Source organism: Equus caballus, chromosome 15, assembly GCF_041296265.1.
Source record: "Equus caballus isolate H_3958 breed thoroughbred chromosome 15, TB-T2T, whole genome shotgun sequence".
Taxonomy (NCBI): Eukaryota; Metazoa; Chordata; class Mammalia; order Perissodactyla; family Equidae; genus Equus; species Equus caballus.
In genome coordinates this window covers 46,155,861-46,175,322 of record NC_091698.1, presented here as the reverse complement: position 1 = coordinate 46,175,322, position 19,462 = coordinate 46,155,861, and the positions used below count along the sequence as shown (strand labels likewise).

Here is a 19,462-nt window from a genome sequence, read left to right as displayed (position 1 = left end):
TTTCAAAGGAGTTATCAAGATACACAATGATTTTAAAAAACTTAAAATAAAAATGAAAAACAGCAATCCACCAAAACAGAACAAAACACACATACGCAAACACATAAAACTTCCTTGCTTTGTTAGTGTGACAGTCACTAAGTGTTGACAAAAGTCTCCACCTTAGAACAAAGATAGTAAATCACTCATTTGCAGGAATCTTGTAAAGGCAATCAAATTATCCTAAATGAAATAAAAACAAGTAGATGTTCTCAACAGAAACTCTTTTAAAAAATATAACAATGCATTCAGGGAAGCATTTCAGGGTAGAAAATTCATTTTTTGGCTCTGCGTTTGCGTGTGTGTGTCACTCTAACCATTTTTTAAGAAGGTAGTTTTTCCTTAACAAGAGCCTAGACCTCATCTACAGCCAGGAACTAAAGAGCAACAAGCCTGCAGTTACTAAGGAGTCCCCAGGGGCAAGTATGTACTGTGTGTGATTTCCAATAATGTGTGTTATTTGTTTGGAGAAGTTCAAGCATTTACTAAACCGTATAAAAACTGTGGCTGTAAACCACCATGAAAGCATTGCAGAACAGTGGCATGTACCAGATTCCTGTTCGTCTAACTGTGACCTCCTCACCCCACAACACGGGCACTGGATGTGCTACAGGATCTTGGCACCAATCAGCAGGCTCAAATTTGCCATCTTGCCAAAGAAGTAAAACTGTAGTTTAGAATGACCTAACTGTAATGTTCCCAAGCAGCAGTATTTTCACACTTGGGAAGTTGGTTAAATACCTTTTCTGTGCTTTCCCAACCTCACTCTCAATGAAATGGAATTGTAAAGCAAAATAAATTTATAATAAAGAGCTGTAATGGGAAAAGATGTCATGTGATGGCCAACAGTCATCTGAGTTGGAGGTCACTGCTGCATGCATGATGTCTTTGTTAGACATATCCAATCTTATCACGACGTTCACTGGATACTTAGTGTTGGAAATATTAAAAAGTCTAAGACATTTTCCTTCAAACAACTTGCAACCTGAGTTGATGATAAAGCAGATATACAGAAAAAAAGTAATTACTTAAGCTAATACATCACAAGTTTCAAACAGAGAATGGAAACAATAAGATTTGTAGGAGTTTACAAGAAAGTTTGGGATATGACTTGTAGGGAGGAGAGGGATCAGTCCTGAAAGACTTCACGGGGAAAACAGGCTTTGAATTGTATTTTTAAAGGAAAAAAAGATCTGAAAGTGAGACGAGAACTCCTTCCAAGGAGAAAGAAAACCACGAACATAAGTCTACAGCCAGGAATAAGCACAGTATTTTTGGGAACAATGAATAGATATACTTTGCCGAAGTCAAGGGTGTATGTAGAGGAATTATGAGAAATAAATGTAATGTGGACAAGAGTTACACTAGAAGCAGTAGGACTCATTAGAAATTTCTGAACAGAGGGTGTGACCGAAACACCAGTGTTTTTGGAATACACATCTGGAAATAAATTGGCACCAAGAGAAACTCTGCCTTAGGCTCTTCCTTGAACGACCATGCACCCTCAGTTGTCCTCAGCTATGATTTATTACCCCTGATCTAACCTCAACCATGTTTCTCAGTGCCCTTGCCTAGAACTTTGCTAGGATACCTCAATTCCACAGCACACCTATATTCTAAATGTCTTCCTTTAGTCTTTGAAACGAAAAAGCAACTAGTTTACTATAGTTAAAAAGATCATGGGCTTGGCATGAGAGGCCTCAATATAAGTCTCTGTTCTACCATGTATTACTTGTGTGATCTTGGGCGATAATTTACCTGCCTATACCTAAATTTAATCTGTAAAAAGGAGTTCCTTTGCAAGCTGAAATGAGCTCAATGAATGATATTGGCACATAAAAAAACCTAAAAATGTGTATTTTTTTTCTTTCACTATTGTAATTTATGAGCAAAAGTAAATCTGAACTGGAAGAGGAGCTATAAAGATCTAAGATTTTTTAATAAAGCAAGTGCTTAAATAGTTAGTAACAAAAAAAATGATAAAATATGGACAATTTTGAAAAAGAATAGGAAGCCACACCACAGCCACACTTACATTTAACATACCTCCTGCTGTCCTTTTTCCTTACTACTAACATGCTTTCAGAGGTTTTACACACTTGTAATCATGTGTTTATAAACTTTTCATTCTGCTTCTTTCATTTAATATTATATCGTAAATACTTTGCAACGTTATTAAATATTCATAAAATTAGTTTTCATAAATGCATAACAGTTCATTGAACAATAGTATTATAGTTTATATAACCATTTACCTATTATTACGTAGTTAAGGTTGCTCTGAATTATTTGCTCTCATAAGCAACCTTGAAATAATTGTTTTGTCCTCAGAAAATACTCAGCTTCCTACTACCCCAGCACCAATGAGAAAGAATCAGAACCGCCTCCTTCCCATTTTATAGAGGTATCCAAGATACTAAGGTGACGAGATACAGCAGTATCCAAGATGCTCTCATTGGCATCTCTGACTCTCATACAGCATCTCAGACAGGGAGAGAGAGAGTCGTAGGATTCTGCAGTCCTTTAAGTTCTAGGTTTTCCTTATTTTCCACCTTATCTCATCACCAAAAACAGGATTAGAAGTAAATGGCTCTTGGTATTTGGAATCAAACATTCTTAATCTTTTACTTAACAATTATTAAGAGCAGGAGACAATCCAAAGATCAATATCATTAAAGAGGCAAAGGACACTGGCTGAATACTTCCAGAAAAAAAGGCTGTGGCTGCTGGTAATAGTAGTTTTATGGGGGAAAATTGCTAAGTAAGAGCTCAACACACAAAGATATCTCTGAAGAAATACAGAACTCCTAAAGGATGAGAGTGACTGACTAAACTCACAACCCCAATACCACATTAATAAGGAGCTAATCTGTTGATTTCAAAGTACTCTGTGTAGCTTGAACCACCAAAATCTCTAACAGCATAGAAACAGGGAACATAACCAATTTCTCAGTAGACAGAGAAATCATTAGCAAATCTGTAAATTTTGTTCCATCAGAGGAAAAAAACAAAAAAAGCAAAAAATTCCTTGAACACTGGCTCTACCTATATAATTAATTTGGAAAAAAAAAAAAAAATCTGGTTGATGTCCTGAAAGCTCTGATGCCTCTGGTCCCTTAAGGACACCTGAAACTTCCTTACTTTGTTCCAGAGAAAACCTTAAGGATTGGGCTGACTTAGGGAATCGTTATAACCAGTAGATGAGAGAGTTTTCACATGAGGTGTCAGCTAAGGAAACTAGGTTAGGTTAGAAACAGACACCCCACTTACTGGCATCCTTCCCATTACCAAATAGAGTTTCCACTTTACAGGCACATTACCACAATTTCTCTCTCCCACTGGGAACTGTTCTGATCATAACGACTAAAATCTTATACACTAACAGAAAATACTGAGTAAGAATCTCACAGAGGAAATGGCATTTGAGTGATTGCTACATGAAACATAGCCTAATGTTCCTATGCACAGCCTTCTAGGACGAGAACAGGGGCTTTGGAAGCAGTTCACACCCCAGATCGGCGACCTCCAGACAGGTTACTAAACCTCTCTATGCTTTCTTTAACTTTTCCTACCTGCAAAATGGGATACTTTTTAGCAAATCTGTTGCAAGGACTAAATGAAAATATATACATACACATACACACAAAATCTCATTTAGTCCTTGCAACAAATACACACACACACACACACACACACGCACATGGTATGCACTCAAAACATAGTAGCTATTATTAAATACTGAGAGACAGTTTTATATAGTGGCGAAAGCATGACCCAAAGTAAAAAGACCTAGGATCTACCCTCAAGATTGATTCATTTTCTGACCTTTGGCTAGGCCATTTTAGGCCTCAGTTTCCACATCTGTCAAACAGGGAAAATAATTACTGTCCATATATCATAGAGGTTGTTTAAAAAACAAATGAGATAATGAGAACATATAAAAGAAGTTTAAATATCATAAAGTGATACACAAATGCAAAGCATTTTTCAAAGATTTTATTTTTCCCTCTTCTCCCCAAAGCCCCCCAGTACATAATTGTGCATTTTTAGTTGTGGGTCCTTCTAGTTGTGGCATGTGGGACACTGCCTCAGCATGGCTTGATGAGCGGTGCCATGTCCATGCCCAGGATCTGAACCAGCGAAACCCTGGGCCACCAAAGCAGAGCACCTGAACTTCACCACTGGGCCACGGGGCTGGCTCCCAACAAAGCACTTTTATAGTTAAAATTTTCTCACCTGAAAAACTTGGATAAGTCTGAGAGAATATGGAAGGAGAAAGACCAATTTAGAATTTTAACTCAAACAAACTGGTCCTTATCTCAAAATAATAGTTTACGACTTTTCTTTTTAATAATTAAATGATTACTTTTCATGATTATATACGATCAAAAAATGGCTTTCAATCCCCAGGTAGAAATTCACTTACTTTATTATTCAAAACAAATTAAGTTCCACAAAAATTTAGTGTGCACTATTTCATGCAAAGGGCTGTACTGTACACAGAGACAGAGATAAGTAAAACAAGGTCTCTAACTATCCACAGAGTTCACAGTTCTAGTAATCAGTCTAGCAGGCAGGATGGTATAATGGAAAAGTTTTAAAGTCAAATAAAGCTGTTTAAATCCTGACCCTGCCACCTATTTGCCATATCTCTTATAAAGCACATAACCTCCCTGAGTTTGTGTTCTCATTACAAAACTGTAATAATAATAATTATCTGATTGAGGTATTTGGGGTCTTCATCAATTGGGATGACATATAACACATGTAAAGTACTTGGAACATGGTAGGTACTTCTTAATTACCACCCTCCCCTTTCCTAAAGTAAACACACAAATGAACAACACAGCCCACCCAGGACAGAATTAGGCTAGTGCATAAAAGAAGTGCCACAAAGAAGATGTCACATTTTGTAGGAGAACTAGACAAGGTTTCATGGAAGGTGTGAGATTTGAAATGAGCCTTGAAGGACGGGTAAGATTTCAATACATACAGTTACAGGGCAGAAGCAGTTAAAGTAGACAAAAAGGCATGAAAAACCACCAAGGGTAGACAGTCGGGTGTGCTTGGCAAAGACCATTACTTCAGTGTGGAAAGAAGTTGGGCAAATAGAAAATTGAGAGAGAGATAAAGACAAAAATGTAGTTTGGGGCTCATGTTATGGACAGTCTTGATGGTCACAGAGAAGATTTTTTACTTAATGGGAGGCACTGACCGTTTCTAAACAGCAGAACCATTTGGTTAGTCCTGAGATGGCAACAGTTCACAGAAGTAAACGGAGTGCTAAGAGAAATGTCAATGTTAAAAGGGTTTGAGACAGGAAGAATTTCAGGAACTTTTATGTAGAAAATAACTTTCCCTTAAAGATGATCCATCAAGTACTGCCCAGAAAGGAAGACTAAGGACAGATATCACTGTATTTTTAGACAAAGAAACTAAGGCAAACCAAGGTGGGTTAAGAGAATTCTTGTCCCAGGTCATATGAATTAACATTAATAGCAGACAGAGAAAACAAATTCAGGATTCCCTCCTCTGGGTCTGTCATTTGAGACAGCATTTCCTCTCTCTCAAGCATTTCTGAAAGATAATTATCAGGATAACAAGGATAAATTCTCGAAAGTATGCTCATGCTGAGCATGCGAAATGGGTAGCTGCGCATGCAATTGTAAATTATGCAATTGGAACCTGAAAAAATGCTTGTGTACTTACTTAATCTGTCAACTCACAAGACACAGCAACATTTTAGAATTCTAACTGTGGAAAACCTTATTGTTACAGTCATTTCTGGGTACCTCGTGAAAACAGGTATGCCACCTTGGTCACTAAAACTTAAAGGGAAAATGGTTGCAAATTTCAGTAATTTTCCCCCTGACCATTCACTGTCTAATGGAGTATAATCTAAGACATCTTTTCCCACTCAAACACACACACACACACACCCCTAGACACTGACCTATCCCTTTGGCTACGTTCCTATTGTGGTGACAAAGCATCCCTGAGAACTAAGAAAAACAGGGATTTCAAAACGTAAGAGACCAAGATAGTCGTTGCCTTTTTCTTCACAGTTCTTTCCAGATATATATTTCCCATTATTCAATCCCTCTTTGACAGAGAGCTACTCTTGCTAGGGAATCTAAAAGATGAAAAGAAATCTTCATGTTAGTAATTAAAAGACAAATGACTTTGTTTCTTTCTCAGAAATTGCTCCTTCATCTCTCATCCTTCACTAATAATGCACAAGAGCAAATCTTAGACACAGCTCTGTCCTGCTAACACATTTTACTAACATGAGGCTCCATGACGAAGTTATCTAGCATGCTGAGGAGAAGGAACACAAATGCTGGGTGACCTATGTTGCTGACTGTGGAAAACCAGAAAGGGTAGTTTTAGAAGCCATACTAGTTTGATTCTAGAGAGTATAATGGTTAGTGAATGCAACTACTTTTTGAAAGTGTGGCTTTGGAAACAGATCTATATATTAGATAAGACAGAAACATGGCATTTGTGGAAGCAATATTGAAGATTTAGGGCTGCAAATGACCTCCCATTTTGTAGGTGGTAAGATGATTCTGAATGGTGGGGTCAACTCCTGCACTGAGAGGTCACTGTATTTAGTTAACAATTAGGCAGCTCAGAGTAAACAAAAAAAAGAAAAAATCTTCAACCAATTACTTACAGCATAGCCCCGCAAGAAAGGCCACAACTTCACAGGTGGAAAAAGCATGCATTTTGAGTTAGACAAACACGAGTTTGATTTACAGCACTACTTCGAAACGGTCTGGACGTTCAAGTAAGTGTGGTGTTGACATTTGACAGCGCTTGTACAAACAGTAACCACCGTATTACATGTGTAAACAGTAACACTTCTTAGGGTGCCATTTTTATTTTTTAAGAATAGAAAAATAAAAAAACAAGGAAGATGAATAGAGGGAACACCTATCCAGGATGGCTTTGACTTGGAACTATTGGATTTTTTTCTTATGATACTCTAAAATGCTACTCACTCAGATAACTGCACAATGCTGGGGGAGACACAATGGCCAAGACACTCTTGGCCATTTTCCTTCCAAAGAATAAAACGCATTTTAAAAAAATTTTCTTCAATAAAAGTGGTTTTTTAAAAAATATAAACTACCAAAGACAGAATAATCTTGAGATAGAGAATAATGATTCTAAATACCATCATCCGCCATTCCCAGGATTATAAAAGCAGCAAATGTTTCATGACAGAAAAAAAATTTTTTTAAACACAGAAACACAAAAAAGGGAAAATTAAAAGCTATATAAAGATAAATACAGTTAAACCAGGGAGTATATAATTCTAGATTTTTACAATCTATAATATAAATGATTAATATGTCTATATTTATATTAATAAAAATGAGATAATATTGTATACACTACTTTGAAATCTGATTTTCCAGTTAAGAGATCATTAATATATTTTAAATGAATAAATATCCATCTACAATAATTTAATTAATTATTGATATTACATTATGTGAATATATAATAATTTATTTAGCTAGCACATCTGTAACTAAACTTTTCATTTATTCCCAACTCTTCACTATATAAAAGGCAATACCGTGTTGAACATACTTATATCTGAATTCTATAATACATTCATGATTACTTCATTAAGTTAGATTTCTAAAAGTGGGATTGCAGGGTAAAAGGTAAACAAATTTTAAGAGATTTCTGAGTCATATTAAAAAACTGACCACCAAGAAGACTATAATAATTTACACATCTACCAGTAACATATCAGAATACCTATTTCCTGAAATATTTCTTACAAATACTGAATGCTATCATTTTCTTATTTGCTTTTGGCAAGTTTATAGGCAAAGATATCCCACAACATTAATACGTATGTTTTATTACTAGAGTTATACATTTTGGTCATGTTATCATTAGTCTTTTATTTTTATTCTTTCCTGACTGTCTAAATATAATTTTGGCAAATTTTTCCATTAAGTTGTGTGTCTTCTCATTAAATTTGAAACAATGCATTATATTGTTACATACTACAGATATTTACCTATGGGAATATTTACTATAATTATTTTTCTTGATAAGCTTTCTTTATTAATTTTCTTTATTTTTTCTTTATTTTCTTTATTAATTCCTTTTAGATACTTTAAAAAACATTTTAGGGCCAGCCCTGGTGGCCTAGTGCTTGAGTTTAGCGTGCTCTGCTTCAGCCACCCTGGTTCAGTTCCTGGGCACAGACCTACACCACTCATTGCCATGCAGGTGGTGATCCACATACAAAACAGAAGAAGACTGGCAACGGACATTAGCTCAGGGCTAATCTTCCTCAGCAAAAAAAATCACAAAAAAACTTCATGCAGTAAAATTATTAACCCTTTCCTTAATTATTTCAATCTTTAGTGTCATACTTATGATGATGAATCACTGTCAGATTATAGAAAATCATTTTCTTTTTGGGTGAGGAAGATAGGCCCTGAGCTGACATCCACTGCCAATCTTCCTCTTTTTGCTTGAGAAGATTGTCCCTGAGCTAACATCTCTGGCAATCTTCCTCTATTCTGTATGTGGGACACCACCACAGCATGGCTTGATGAGCAGTGTGTAGGTCCACACCTGGGATCTGAACCTGCAAACCCTGGGCTGCTGAAGCGGAGCACACAAACTTAACCACAATGCCACCAGGCCTGCCCCCAGATTACAGAAATATTTGCTAATAGTTTTATTAGTTTCCCCAAAATTTCTTTCTTTTTAAAAATTTAAACATGTATTTGATCTAGAATTCATTTTTATATATGAGGTATGGACTTACTCTTTTTATCCAAATGAGCAGATAGTAGTGGCAACAGCAATTACTGAATGTCATCTTTATCATATAGTAAATTCTTTCATATACTTTGAACTATTTGCAAATTTTTTTACTCTATTCCTTTAATCTATTACTCTATTCCAGTGTGAGAGGGATATTAATTATTTTCGGTTTATAATAATACTTATATATTTGATTGGAAAAGACTACACTCTAATTTTCTTTTCCATATCTTTTAGCAAATATTGTTCATTTTTGTCAAAACTGAATTTTAGAATTATTTTGTTAAGATAGCCCACCACTACCAAATTTACTTGATATTCATTGCAATTAGATTAATTTTGGAAAAACTGTCTGCAATATGAAATATTCCCATCCTAGCACACTGTATGTATTTGTACATAATGAAGTCTCTTTTAAATTACTCTGTAACACTTTCACATTTGTTCTACATATTACTTGTTAAGTATACTCATGGAGATCTTGTATTTTATGCCCCATAGTGAATAGTGCATTTTTTCCAATAGATTTTATGAGGGTATTGCTAATAAAAGAGAAGCTGATTTGTTTTCTAAGTGGGCCATCTAACCAACTACAGTCTTATTGGTCCTAATTATTTTTCAGTTGATTTTCTTGGGTGATGCAACTAGATAATAATAATCTATGAATAATGATAAGACGTACAGCTCATTACAATATTTATAATTTATTTCTTTTTTTACCTTATTTGATAGAACTTCTAAAGAGGTGGTGAGAAGCATCTTCACCATACTTCTGATGTTAAGGCAAATAAGTGTTTTAGACAGTTAAATCTATGGTGGCTGCCAAATTTCATATAGATGCTCTTTATCATGCTATTGAAATATTATATTGCTGTATTTTAGTAAGTTTAAAAAAAATCAGGAATGCAGGCTGGATGTTATACAACGCCTTTTTAAATATATAAAGATAATCATATATTTTATCTCCTTCACCTAGTAATTTGACAAATGATATTAATAGATTTTTAAATATCAAACCATCCTTGCATTTCTAGAATAAATCCTACATAGTAATGCTAAATTACTTTCTTAAAACACTTTGACTTCACTTGCTAAAATTTTATTTATTTTTTATTCATAATTGTGAAATTGGTAGTTTTCTCTTTTGTGCGACTTTTGTCTGGCTTTGGTATCAAGATGAAGCTGGGTGCAATGACCTAGTTTTCTGCAGGCCAATGCTCCCACTACGCACTAGGAAAGGCAGTAAAAAACTTAGAGAAAATATATATTTAAAGGTAACAAAAGGCTGTAAAGCAATAAGAACTAAAGAAAACAAGACGGCAAAGAGATGAGGCCTTTGAGAGGTGAGGCGAGGATCCGCAGCTGCCCCTGGAGCACCTGCCACACCTAGGCCTGGAGGACACTGGGAACCTGGTTAGGTCCAGGCAGAGCAGCTACTGGCGTGAAAAAAAAATCACTGAGTTTTTACTGCTTCCACGGAGCTGAAGTGCCAAAATGGGAGATTTGAGGGCCAGTTTTCTCCTTAAGACATTTTCTGAATTCTAAAGCTACGCAGCTGAGGAAAATAAGGGTCTAAGCCAAAACCTTTTGAAAAGCAAAGTAAAATTTCCCACAATCTCACACTGTTTCAGAGAAAAAGACTCACTAGTGGGGGGATTCATGAGACTCTCAGGTGGGAGCTGAAAGCTCTTGAGGGAGTGGTGAATTGACAACCTCCAACCACTTTTTTTCCTGTTGGCAGTCGCTGGTCTGGGTATGACTCCTTCTCAAGACATTTGCCAAATTCTAAAACTGAAGAAGGCAGGAGGCTACAGAGATACGGTTTCTCTGAAACGTGGAAATTTCCAGTCCTCTTGGTGCTGAAGAGACAATGATGTGCCAGGCTCTTCAAAAAGCTCTGAAGAACCACATCCTAGCAATAAGGGCAAACCAAAGGTGCACTACAACTGCAGCCCAAGCTTGACACAGATCAGTCCATGATTGGATTAAGGTGGTGAGGCTCAAACTACAACCCACCTGCCCATTCTACCTACTTAGTAAGGGAACAGGTGAACCAATTCTAGTGGAAGACAGTATCACCCGGAACCTCTACATATTTGCAACACAATGTCTAACATCATCCAGAAAATAGTAGGAAGAGACAGGACCATATGACTGATAACCAAGAAAAAAAATCAGAAACAAATCTACCAATATATAGGTACACTACACATTGGCATTAGTAAACAACATCTTTAAAATGACTGTGATTAATATGCTCAAGAAAATAGAGAAAAGATAGACGAACTAGATAAAAAGATGAAAATTTTCACCAGAGAATTTGAGGTTATACAAAAAATTAAACAGACATTCTAAAATTAAAAGATACATGTCTGAAATTCTAACTCCTAAGTTTCTCTCTTATTTCTACCCAGGCATTTATTATGTGTTTGCACTAACTACCTTCAAATTAGGAGAAACAGAAGTAGACATAATATTAGGGACTATTTTCAGAATAAACAAAATGCAAAAGTCAATGAAAAAAAGATGGATGAGGTCTCTGAATCTTGTTAAGGGATGATAATTATAGTGTGAGTTTTTATATCCTGAAGAACTTCCTGGCTAGTTAAAGTGGAAACAAATATCTTTCACCAAACTGGATTTTAAGAGGACTTTTTTCTATATGATGGGCAAAGTAAGAGCAATTGTCACTTACAGGAAGGTGCGTGAATACAGCAAAGGTGCTGCGTAGAAAGGCAATGAGGTCTACCAGGTAATCACTAGCTTTGCTGCCCAAATCTCCAGTCATCCAGTCGTAGTCAGCCAGCTGTAGAAACTGGTCAATTTTCTGGTTTAAGTTGGTATAAATCTCTTCTTCAGCTGCATGTCTGGCATCCTGTGCAATATGAAATTTTAAAAATCATTCAGATGTCCAGCAAAGCAGAAATTTCTGCTTGGAGACATCTCACACTTATATCCACTAAGTAACAGAATTCGGAATATCAAGTAATACCATTCTCTCCATCAATCTTTCTTTTTTCAAAAGCATGGTGGAGTCTTTTCTATTTTATGTCTGCAAGACAAGCTATGATTTTGCTTCACCAAATAGAGAACCTGCCTTCACTGAGCTCAGCTATGTGCATCCTTTTTACTTTCTTATCTCCGTTCAAAACTATACACACTCTCAGGATCCTATTCCGTTTTCTCTCCTGGGACTCCTTTCTTGTAATACCACCTCTCTTTATGCCCTAGTCTCTTCACTTTGCTTATTAGAAGTATCTTGAAGTTTCAACTTCATGCTATATATTCACACTAGTTACTATCCTACCTCTTTAGTTTCTTTGTCATCAAGCTTCTCCAAAGACTGCTATCATCCATGTTTCCTAAGACGTGTTCTAATCTTAGCAGCATGATAAAATAGATATGCATCTGTAGTATGGACAATATCCTATAAAATGACTATAAATTAAAAATTATAAATATTAATTATATTTATATTTATTATAAATATAAAAATTATATTTATAAATTATAAATTTAAAAATGCTACAGCAACATCAAAAGAGTTCCTAGATGAAGTAAATTAGATAAGTCCTGTTTAAGAGATTCATGTTGTACACCAGTATATAAGAGGCTCTAAGAAGTGTTATGGGACTAATGTTCCAAGAAAAATATTTTCAGAACAAAAGGGCCTACATTGCACCAGGGTAGTCAGGATTCCAATGCTAACAATCCATCAACATGGGTTGGTTCAGGGTAACCCATGACCTCCATGCGACCACATCCAACACATATTCATTTTTTAGTCTGATCTCATTTGATCTCTGTTAAACGTTCTGTGCTAGAACTCTGTTCTCCTTTGATTTTGATGATACGGTTTTCTTCTGGTTTTGCTTTTACTTTTCTGGACTCTAATCCTCTCACTTTCGCTAGGTGATTTCATCAACTCCTATGGCTTCCACTAACTCTTGTTAAAGACCCATATATCTGATTGCTTCCTAGGCATTATGGCCCACAGAAACTTTGAACATGGTACGTCCAGGACTAGGATGATCATAATCCCCACTCTTCACCTGTTCAGTTCAGTCCAAGGCAGAGATCTAAACAACATATTGGATTCCATTCTTTCCTTCACAGTCATTCAATGTGTCCTGTAATTCTAACTCCCAAATTTCTCTTTAACTCCTATACTGTTCTCCATTTTCACCTTTGTAATGGCTGCATAATTTTGTAATACATTTACATACTATAATATAGGCATTGACTATGTTTACTTATATGAACAATGGTTTCGTGGGCACTTCTGTGCTTACATCTTTACAGACTTGTATAATAATCTAATACTGTCCTGGAATTCTCATTTTATTAAGTTTTCTTTTAACGAATGAAATTTTTTAAAGAAAAACTGAGCAAAAAGTACAGAGCATTCACATATATTGCTTCCCCATCCCCCTCCCACTATTTCCCTATTAAAACATCTTGCATTAGTGTTGAACACTTGTTACAAGTGATGAACCAATACAGATATTTTATTATTAACTGAAGTCCACAATTTGCATTAAGGTTTACTCTTTGTGTTGTACAGTTCTACGGGTACTGACAAATGCATAATGTCACGTGTTTGCCACTACAGTGTCAGGCAGAATAGTTTCCCTGCCCTAAAAATCACTATGCTCTATCTATCATCCCTCCCTCATTCATCCCCCAAATCCTGGCAACCACTGATCTTTCCACTTTCTCCGTAACTTTGCCTTTTCCAGAATGTCACATACTTGGAATCACAGGGTATGTAGCTTTTCAGAATGGCTTCTTTTACTTAGCAATATGTGTTTAAGCTTCTTCCGTGTCTTTTCGTGGCCTGAGAGTTCATTCATTTTCATCACTGAATAATATTCCATTGTCTGAATGTATCACAGCTTGATTATCCATTCACTCATTGACTGACATCTTGGTAGCTCCCCGGTTTTGACAATTACGAATAAAATTGCTCTAAACATTCGTGTGTAAGTTTTTGTGTGACTTAAGTTTTCAATTCATTTGGGTAATACCAAGGAGCATGATTGTGGATTGCATGGTAAGACTATCTATGTTTAGCCTTGTAAGAAAGTGACAAACTGTGTTCCAAAGTGGCTTTATCATTTCGTATTAGCACCAGCAATGAATGAGTGTTGCCGTTGCTCCAGCATTTGGTGTTGTCAGTGTTTTGTATTTCAGCTATTGTAATAGTTGTGTAGTGGTATTTCATTGTTGTTTTAATTTACAATTTCCTCTCCAGTCTTTGATGAGTTGTCTGTTCAGATTTTTTGCCCAGTTTTAAATTGGGTTGTCTCTTATTGTTGAGTTTTACCAGTTCTTTGCATATTTCAGATATAAGACCTTTATTAGATATGTGTTTTGTAAATATTTTCTCCCAGTCTGTGGCTTGTCTTTTCATTCTCTTAACAGTATCTTTCCTAGAGCAGAAGTTTTCCATTTTAATGAAGTCCAGCTTATCAATATTTTCTTTGATTTTTGGGTGTGGTGTAAGATGGGCTCCAGGTTCATTCTTTTGCATGTGGCTGTCCAGTATTCCCAACACCATTTATTAAAGAGACCAGCCAGGCCAGCCCCGTGGCCGAGTGGTTAAGTTTGTGTGCTCTGCTGCGGCAGCCCAGGGTTTCGCTGGTTTGGATCCTGGGCGCAGACATGGCACCACTCGTTCAGGCCATGATGAGGTGGCGTCCCATGTGCCACAACTAGAAGGACCCACAACTAAAATATACAACTATATACCGGGGGTATTTGGGGAGAAAAAGCAGAAGGGGGAAAAAAAAAGAGACTATCCTTTCCTCACTGTATATTCTTAGCTCCTTTGTCATAAACTAATTGACCAAATATGCATGTTTTTTCTGAACTGCCTATTCTGTTCTCTTGATCTGTGTCTGTTTTCATGCCAATACCATACTGTTTTGATTACTATAGCTTTGTAATATAATTTGAAATCAGGAAGCATGATGCCTCCAGCTTTGTCCTTTTTTCTCAAGATTGCTTTGGCTTTTTGGGGTCTTTTGCGATTCCATACAAATTTTAATACTGTTTTTTCTATTTCTGTGAAAAATACCCCTGGAACTTTGATAGGGATTACATGGAATTTGTAGATCACTTTGGGTAGTACAGACATTTTAATCATATTAATTCTTCCAATCCCTGGACATAGAATATCTTTCCATTTATTTGTGTCTTCTTCAATTTCTTTCAACTAGGCCTGGTATTTTCTCTTTTGAAAGGCTATTAATTATTGATGCAATTTCTTCAATAGATATTACGCTATTCCGATTATCTAATTCTCCTTGTGTGAGTTTTTGTATATTGTCTTTCAAAGAATTGGTTCATTTCATGTAGATTATCAAACTGAGAGGATAGAGTTGTTCATAATATTCCTTTATTATTCTTTTAATGTCCTTGGAATCAGTAGCAATGGCCCCTCTTTCATTTATATTAGTTAATTTGTGTCTTTTCTCTTTGATTCTTGGTTAGCCTGGCCCAAGGTTTATCAATTTTATTGATCTTTCTAAGAACAAGTGTTTGGTTTCATTGATTTTCTCTTTTGATTTTTTGATTTCACTGACTTCTGCACTAATTTTTATTTCTTTTCCTCTGATTAGTTTGGATTTAATTTGCTTTTCTTTTTCTAGTTTCCTAAGGCAGAAGCTTAGATTATTGATTTTAGAAATTTCTTCTTTTCTCATATATGCAATTAATGCTATAAATTTCCCTCAAGCACTGCTTTCACTGATGCTACAAATTTTGACAAGTTGTATTTTATTTTCATTTAGTTTGAAACCCTTTTTAATTTCTCTTGAGACTTTTTCTTTGACCCACGAGTTATTCTGAAGTGTGCTGGTTAATCTCCAAATATTTTAAAAATCTCTAGCTATCTTTGTTATTTATTTCCATAGTTTAATGCCACGTGGTCTGAAAGCAAGTTTTGTATGATGTCTATTCTTTAAAATTTGTTGAGGTGTGTTTTATTACTCAGAATATGGTCTGTTTTGGTGAATGTTCTCATGAGCTTGAGAATAATGTGTCTTCGCTGTTGTTGGATGAAGTAGTCTATTATAAATGTCAATTTGATCCAATTAAAGTACCACTGAGTTCAACTAAATCTTAGCTGATTTCCTGCCTCCTGGATCTGTCAATTACTGGCAGAGGGGTTTACTAAGAGATTTTGGCAGGAAGAGATGCTGACTTCTATAAAATACTTTTTTAATATCTTAAATACTCATGTATTTTTTCCCATTTGATCTATTGAAGTAGAGAATAATTTTAAACAATTTTTTAATACTAATCATCCTTGCATTCTTAACCTATCATCCCTTTCTCTGTACTTCTAGATTTTGCTTGATATTTTATTAGCACGATTTTTACATCAATATTTACCTTTAATTTTTCAGATTATTTTTTGTGGTTTCTCTGTTTTTTGAATCATTGTTATGTTGACTTTGCAAAAATGAACTAAAATAGCTTCCTTTTTTCTCTGTGATCTGTAATAGTTTAAACTATACAGAAATTATCTGTTTCATGAAGGCCTAAATGTACTCATTGGTGAAATCATGTAGGTGTTACTCAGTTTTAAGAAGTCTTTAATAACTTTTTCATTTCTTTCATAGCTATTAGTCAATTTTCTATATCTTCTTGAACCACTTTTAATCACATATTTTCCTATAGATCCTCAAACTTATTAGCACAGAGTAACACAAAGTATTCTAGCTATTTCAATTCCTCTGATTAGGAATTTTGAGAAATTGTGATTTATTTATTCCTTCCTTTCTTTTTTCTTTTCTCCTTCCCTTCCATCCTTTCTTCCTTTTAATTAGGCAAGGTAAAATGATTATTTCTAAAAATGCAACACACCCTTGCTCGAAATCTCTCAAAGAATTTAGTTGGATAAAGTCCAAACTACCCATCAATACAAAACAAAATGCTTCCTAGTTGGCCTTGATCTACTTCTCTATCTCACTCCTACCCTTATTCTACGCTGAAGAAGTCTGGTTTTATTTTATTCTTTCATCTTCGTACATAAAGTTGCCTTCCCTAAAAATGTTCTTACTCCCCCCTCATCCTTTCTCTGTCTGGACACCTCCTGCTGCTCCCAAGATCTATTCTAACTTATGCCGTTTCTGGGAAGTCCTCCTTGAAGGTCTCAAAGCTGAGACAAGCACCACTCATCCTCTGTGGAATTCGCCTCTGCCTCTGCACCCGTCAATGTTGGTTTCCCTTCAAGCTCAATCCTCACATCTTTTCTCCATCTACATTCAACTCCCAGAAGACAGCCAGCCCCATGGCATTGAAAACCATCTTTACATTGATGAATTCTAAATTTTTATCTGCAGCTATGACTTTGTCCTGTCAATTCAATATCTCTATGCAGATGACTACTAAATACCTCAAGCTTAATATGTCAAAAACGGAAGTCTTGATTCTACTGCCCCTCCCCAAATCTGTTATGCTCTCACTGTTCCCATCTCAGTGAATAGCACCACTACTCATGCAGTTTGTTTAGTTCTAAAATCTTGGAATTATCTTAGACTCCACTCTTTCTCTTATAAATTCATACCCAATCCAGCAGTAATGCTTGCCTCTCTACCTTCAAAAGTATTTCCTACCACTTCTGCCCCCACTGTAGTCCAAGCGACCATTATCTCTTACCTAGACTGCTGCAATAACATCCAAATTAGACTCTCTTCTTCCATTCTTTCTGACCTACAGTGTATTTATTTTCTACACAGCAACCATTGTTACCCATTTATACATAAATCAGATGATCACCAGCACTCCCAATCTTCTAATGGCCTCAGATTTCATTTTAGAATAAAATCCAAAGGATCTACTATGGCCTACAAGGCCAGAAATCATCTGACTCCTGACTATCCCATCTCTTACCACTCCTACCACCAATGACAGATCACTGCCAGACTGACTCCCTTGCTATTCCCTGAACGCACCAATACCTACTATTGTACTGTTCCCTCTAATTAGAATGCTTATCTATCAGAAATCCAAATGATCCCATTTCTCATTTTATTCAGGTCATTTATTTTTCTTCCTAGTTCTTACCAGTACCTGACACTAAATTAGATTTTTTTATTTGTTTATCATCTATCATTCTCTAGATGATATATAATAGATATATAATAGATATATAACTAAAATATAAGCTCTGTAAAATCAGGAGATTTGTTTATTTAGTTCACACCTATAAGTTGCCTGGCATGTAGCAGATGATTTATAAAAACTATAGAATCAATGAGGGATTGAATGTATTTACCGTATTATCCTGGTACTCTTAGCATAGTTCTTTATAAAACTTACAGTGTCTGACTTCCCCGCAGATTATAAACTCAAAGTCCAGGACTAAGCATTTGTTCTGTCTCTACTCAAGAATCTACCAGATTGTTGCACAGTAGGTACACAAACAATATTCATCATGGAGTAAGTTAATAAATACTTTCACTCTATTTTGTAAGAGAGTGAGGAAATTCTTATGAACAAGAAAAGCTAGGAATGCCAGCTTGATTATGTCACATATGGCAGAAATAAGAGGGAACTCTGCAAGAAAATACCTTGAAGACCTGATTCTTTTTGCTTCTTTTTCAGCATAAAGGTTTCCATCTGCAAGGGAAAGTTTTCTGGAAACAGTAGCTTAGGAAAATACACAACATGAGCTGTCATAATTGCCATGTTTATACTGAGTTCTGGGTTAGCTGGTCTGAAATAGTCCTGGTAAAAATAAACTTTCAATATGCTTTAAGCAATCAGTGTTTCCAATAAGCACTGTCAACATGACCTTTAGTGGTCTCCAAAACTTCTCCTTTACTAAGTATTTAACTGGCTGCTCAAACCCTATGGCTTCCTGTCTGCCTTTCATTTTCCCTCCAGAATTTTAATACTGGAGCAACAACAAAATACACAGGCCATCCTTTGGGAGGATTTCTGACCATAATTTGAAAAGCCTTTGAAATAAGAAAATTGAGATAGGTTAGGGGAAGAATGGCAGTACATATTCCATATTCCCCATATGACAGACAAGTATAAATGAACCTCATGCTCTAACTCCCTAACTCCTTATTCTCTGCTGAACACTCAACTGTAGTCCCTCCCACATTCTCTCTCCTGGAGAAATCTTGGCTTCTACAGTAAACAAGTAGAAATAGTTTTTGATAAAATTATTACCCATACTCCACAATAATGCTAATATTTAAGAGTAATTATAACTCCTATTAAACTGCCTAAGGTCATCCTGAAGTTCTTAAAGCTCTTGTCATATTTTCATACTCATTCTTGGGGCCTTTCTAAAAGAGTATCAATAATAACATAATGAGACATTATTGAGAAGCATACAAATAATGACACAAACATGATATGATGTATAATGAATTTTGTTTTAAGTAACTTTATAGGTAATTTGAAACAAACAATCCATGGTCATATCACAAATGTGTAACTCATCTAGCAGCTGACCTAATCACATATGTACATAAAGAATATTTTGTGGTTGAACACCTAATTTTTTTCTTTTTGTTCAGCTTTATTGAGGTGTAATTGAAAATAAAATTACAATTAAAATGTACATTGTGATGATTAGATATAATACATATAT

General features: G+C 35.6%; 1 protein-coding gene across 5 annotated transcripts in view; it reads right to left on the bottom strand.

Annotated features, from left to right (window-relative positions):
• EXOC6B (exocyst complex component 6B) overlaps positions 1 to 19,462 on the bottom strand; it is a 579,301-nt gene that overhangs the window by 224,362 nt on the left and 335,477 nt on the right. For all 5 annotated transcript variants that reach the window (XR_011425979.1, XR_011425980.1, XM_001492091.7 and 2 more), the window contains one exon: positions 11,540 to 11,719. Coding sequence is in view for 3 of the 5 variants with exons in the window: in XM_001492091.7 (XP_001492141.2) it covers positions 11,540 to 11,719 (180 nt within the window). In the remaining 2 variants the exon portion in view is untranslated. The remainder of the gene's footprint in view (positions 1 to 11,539; positions 11,720 to 19,462) is intronic.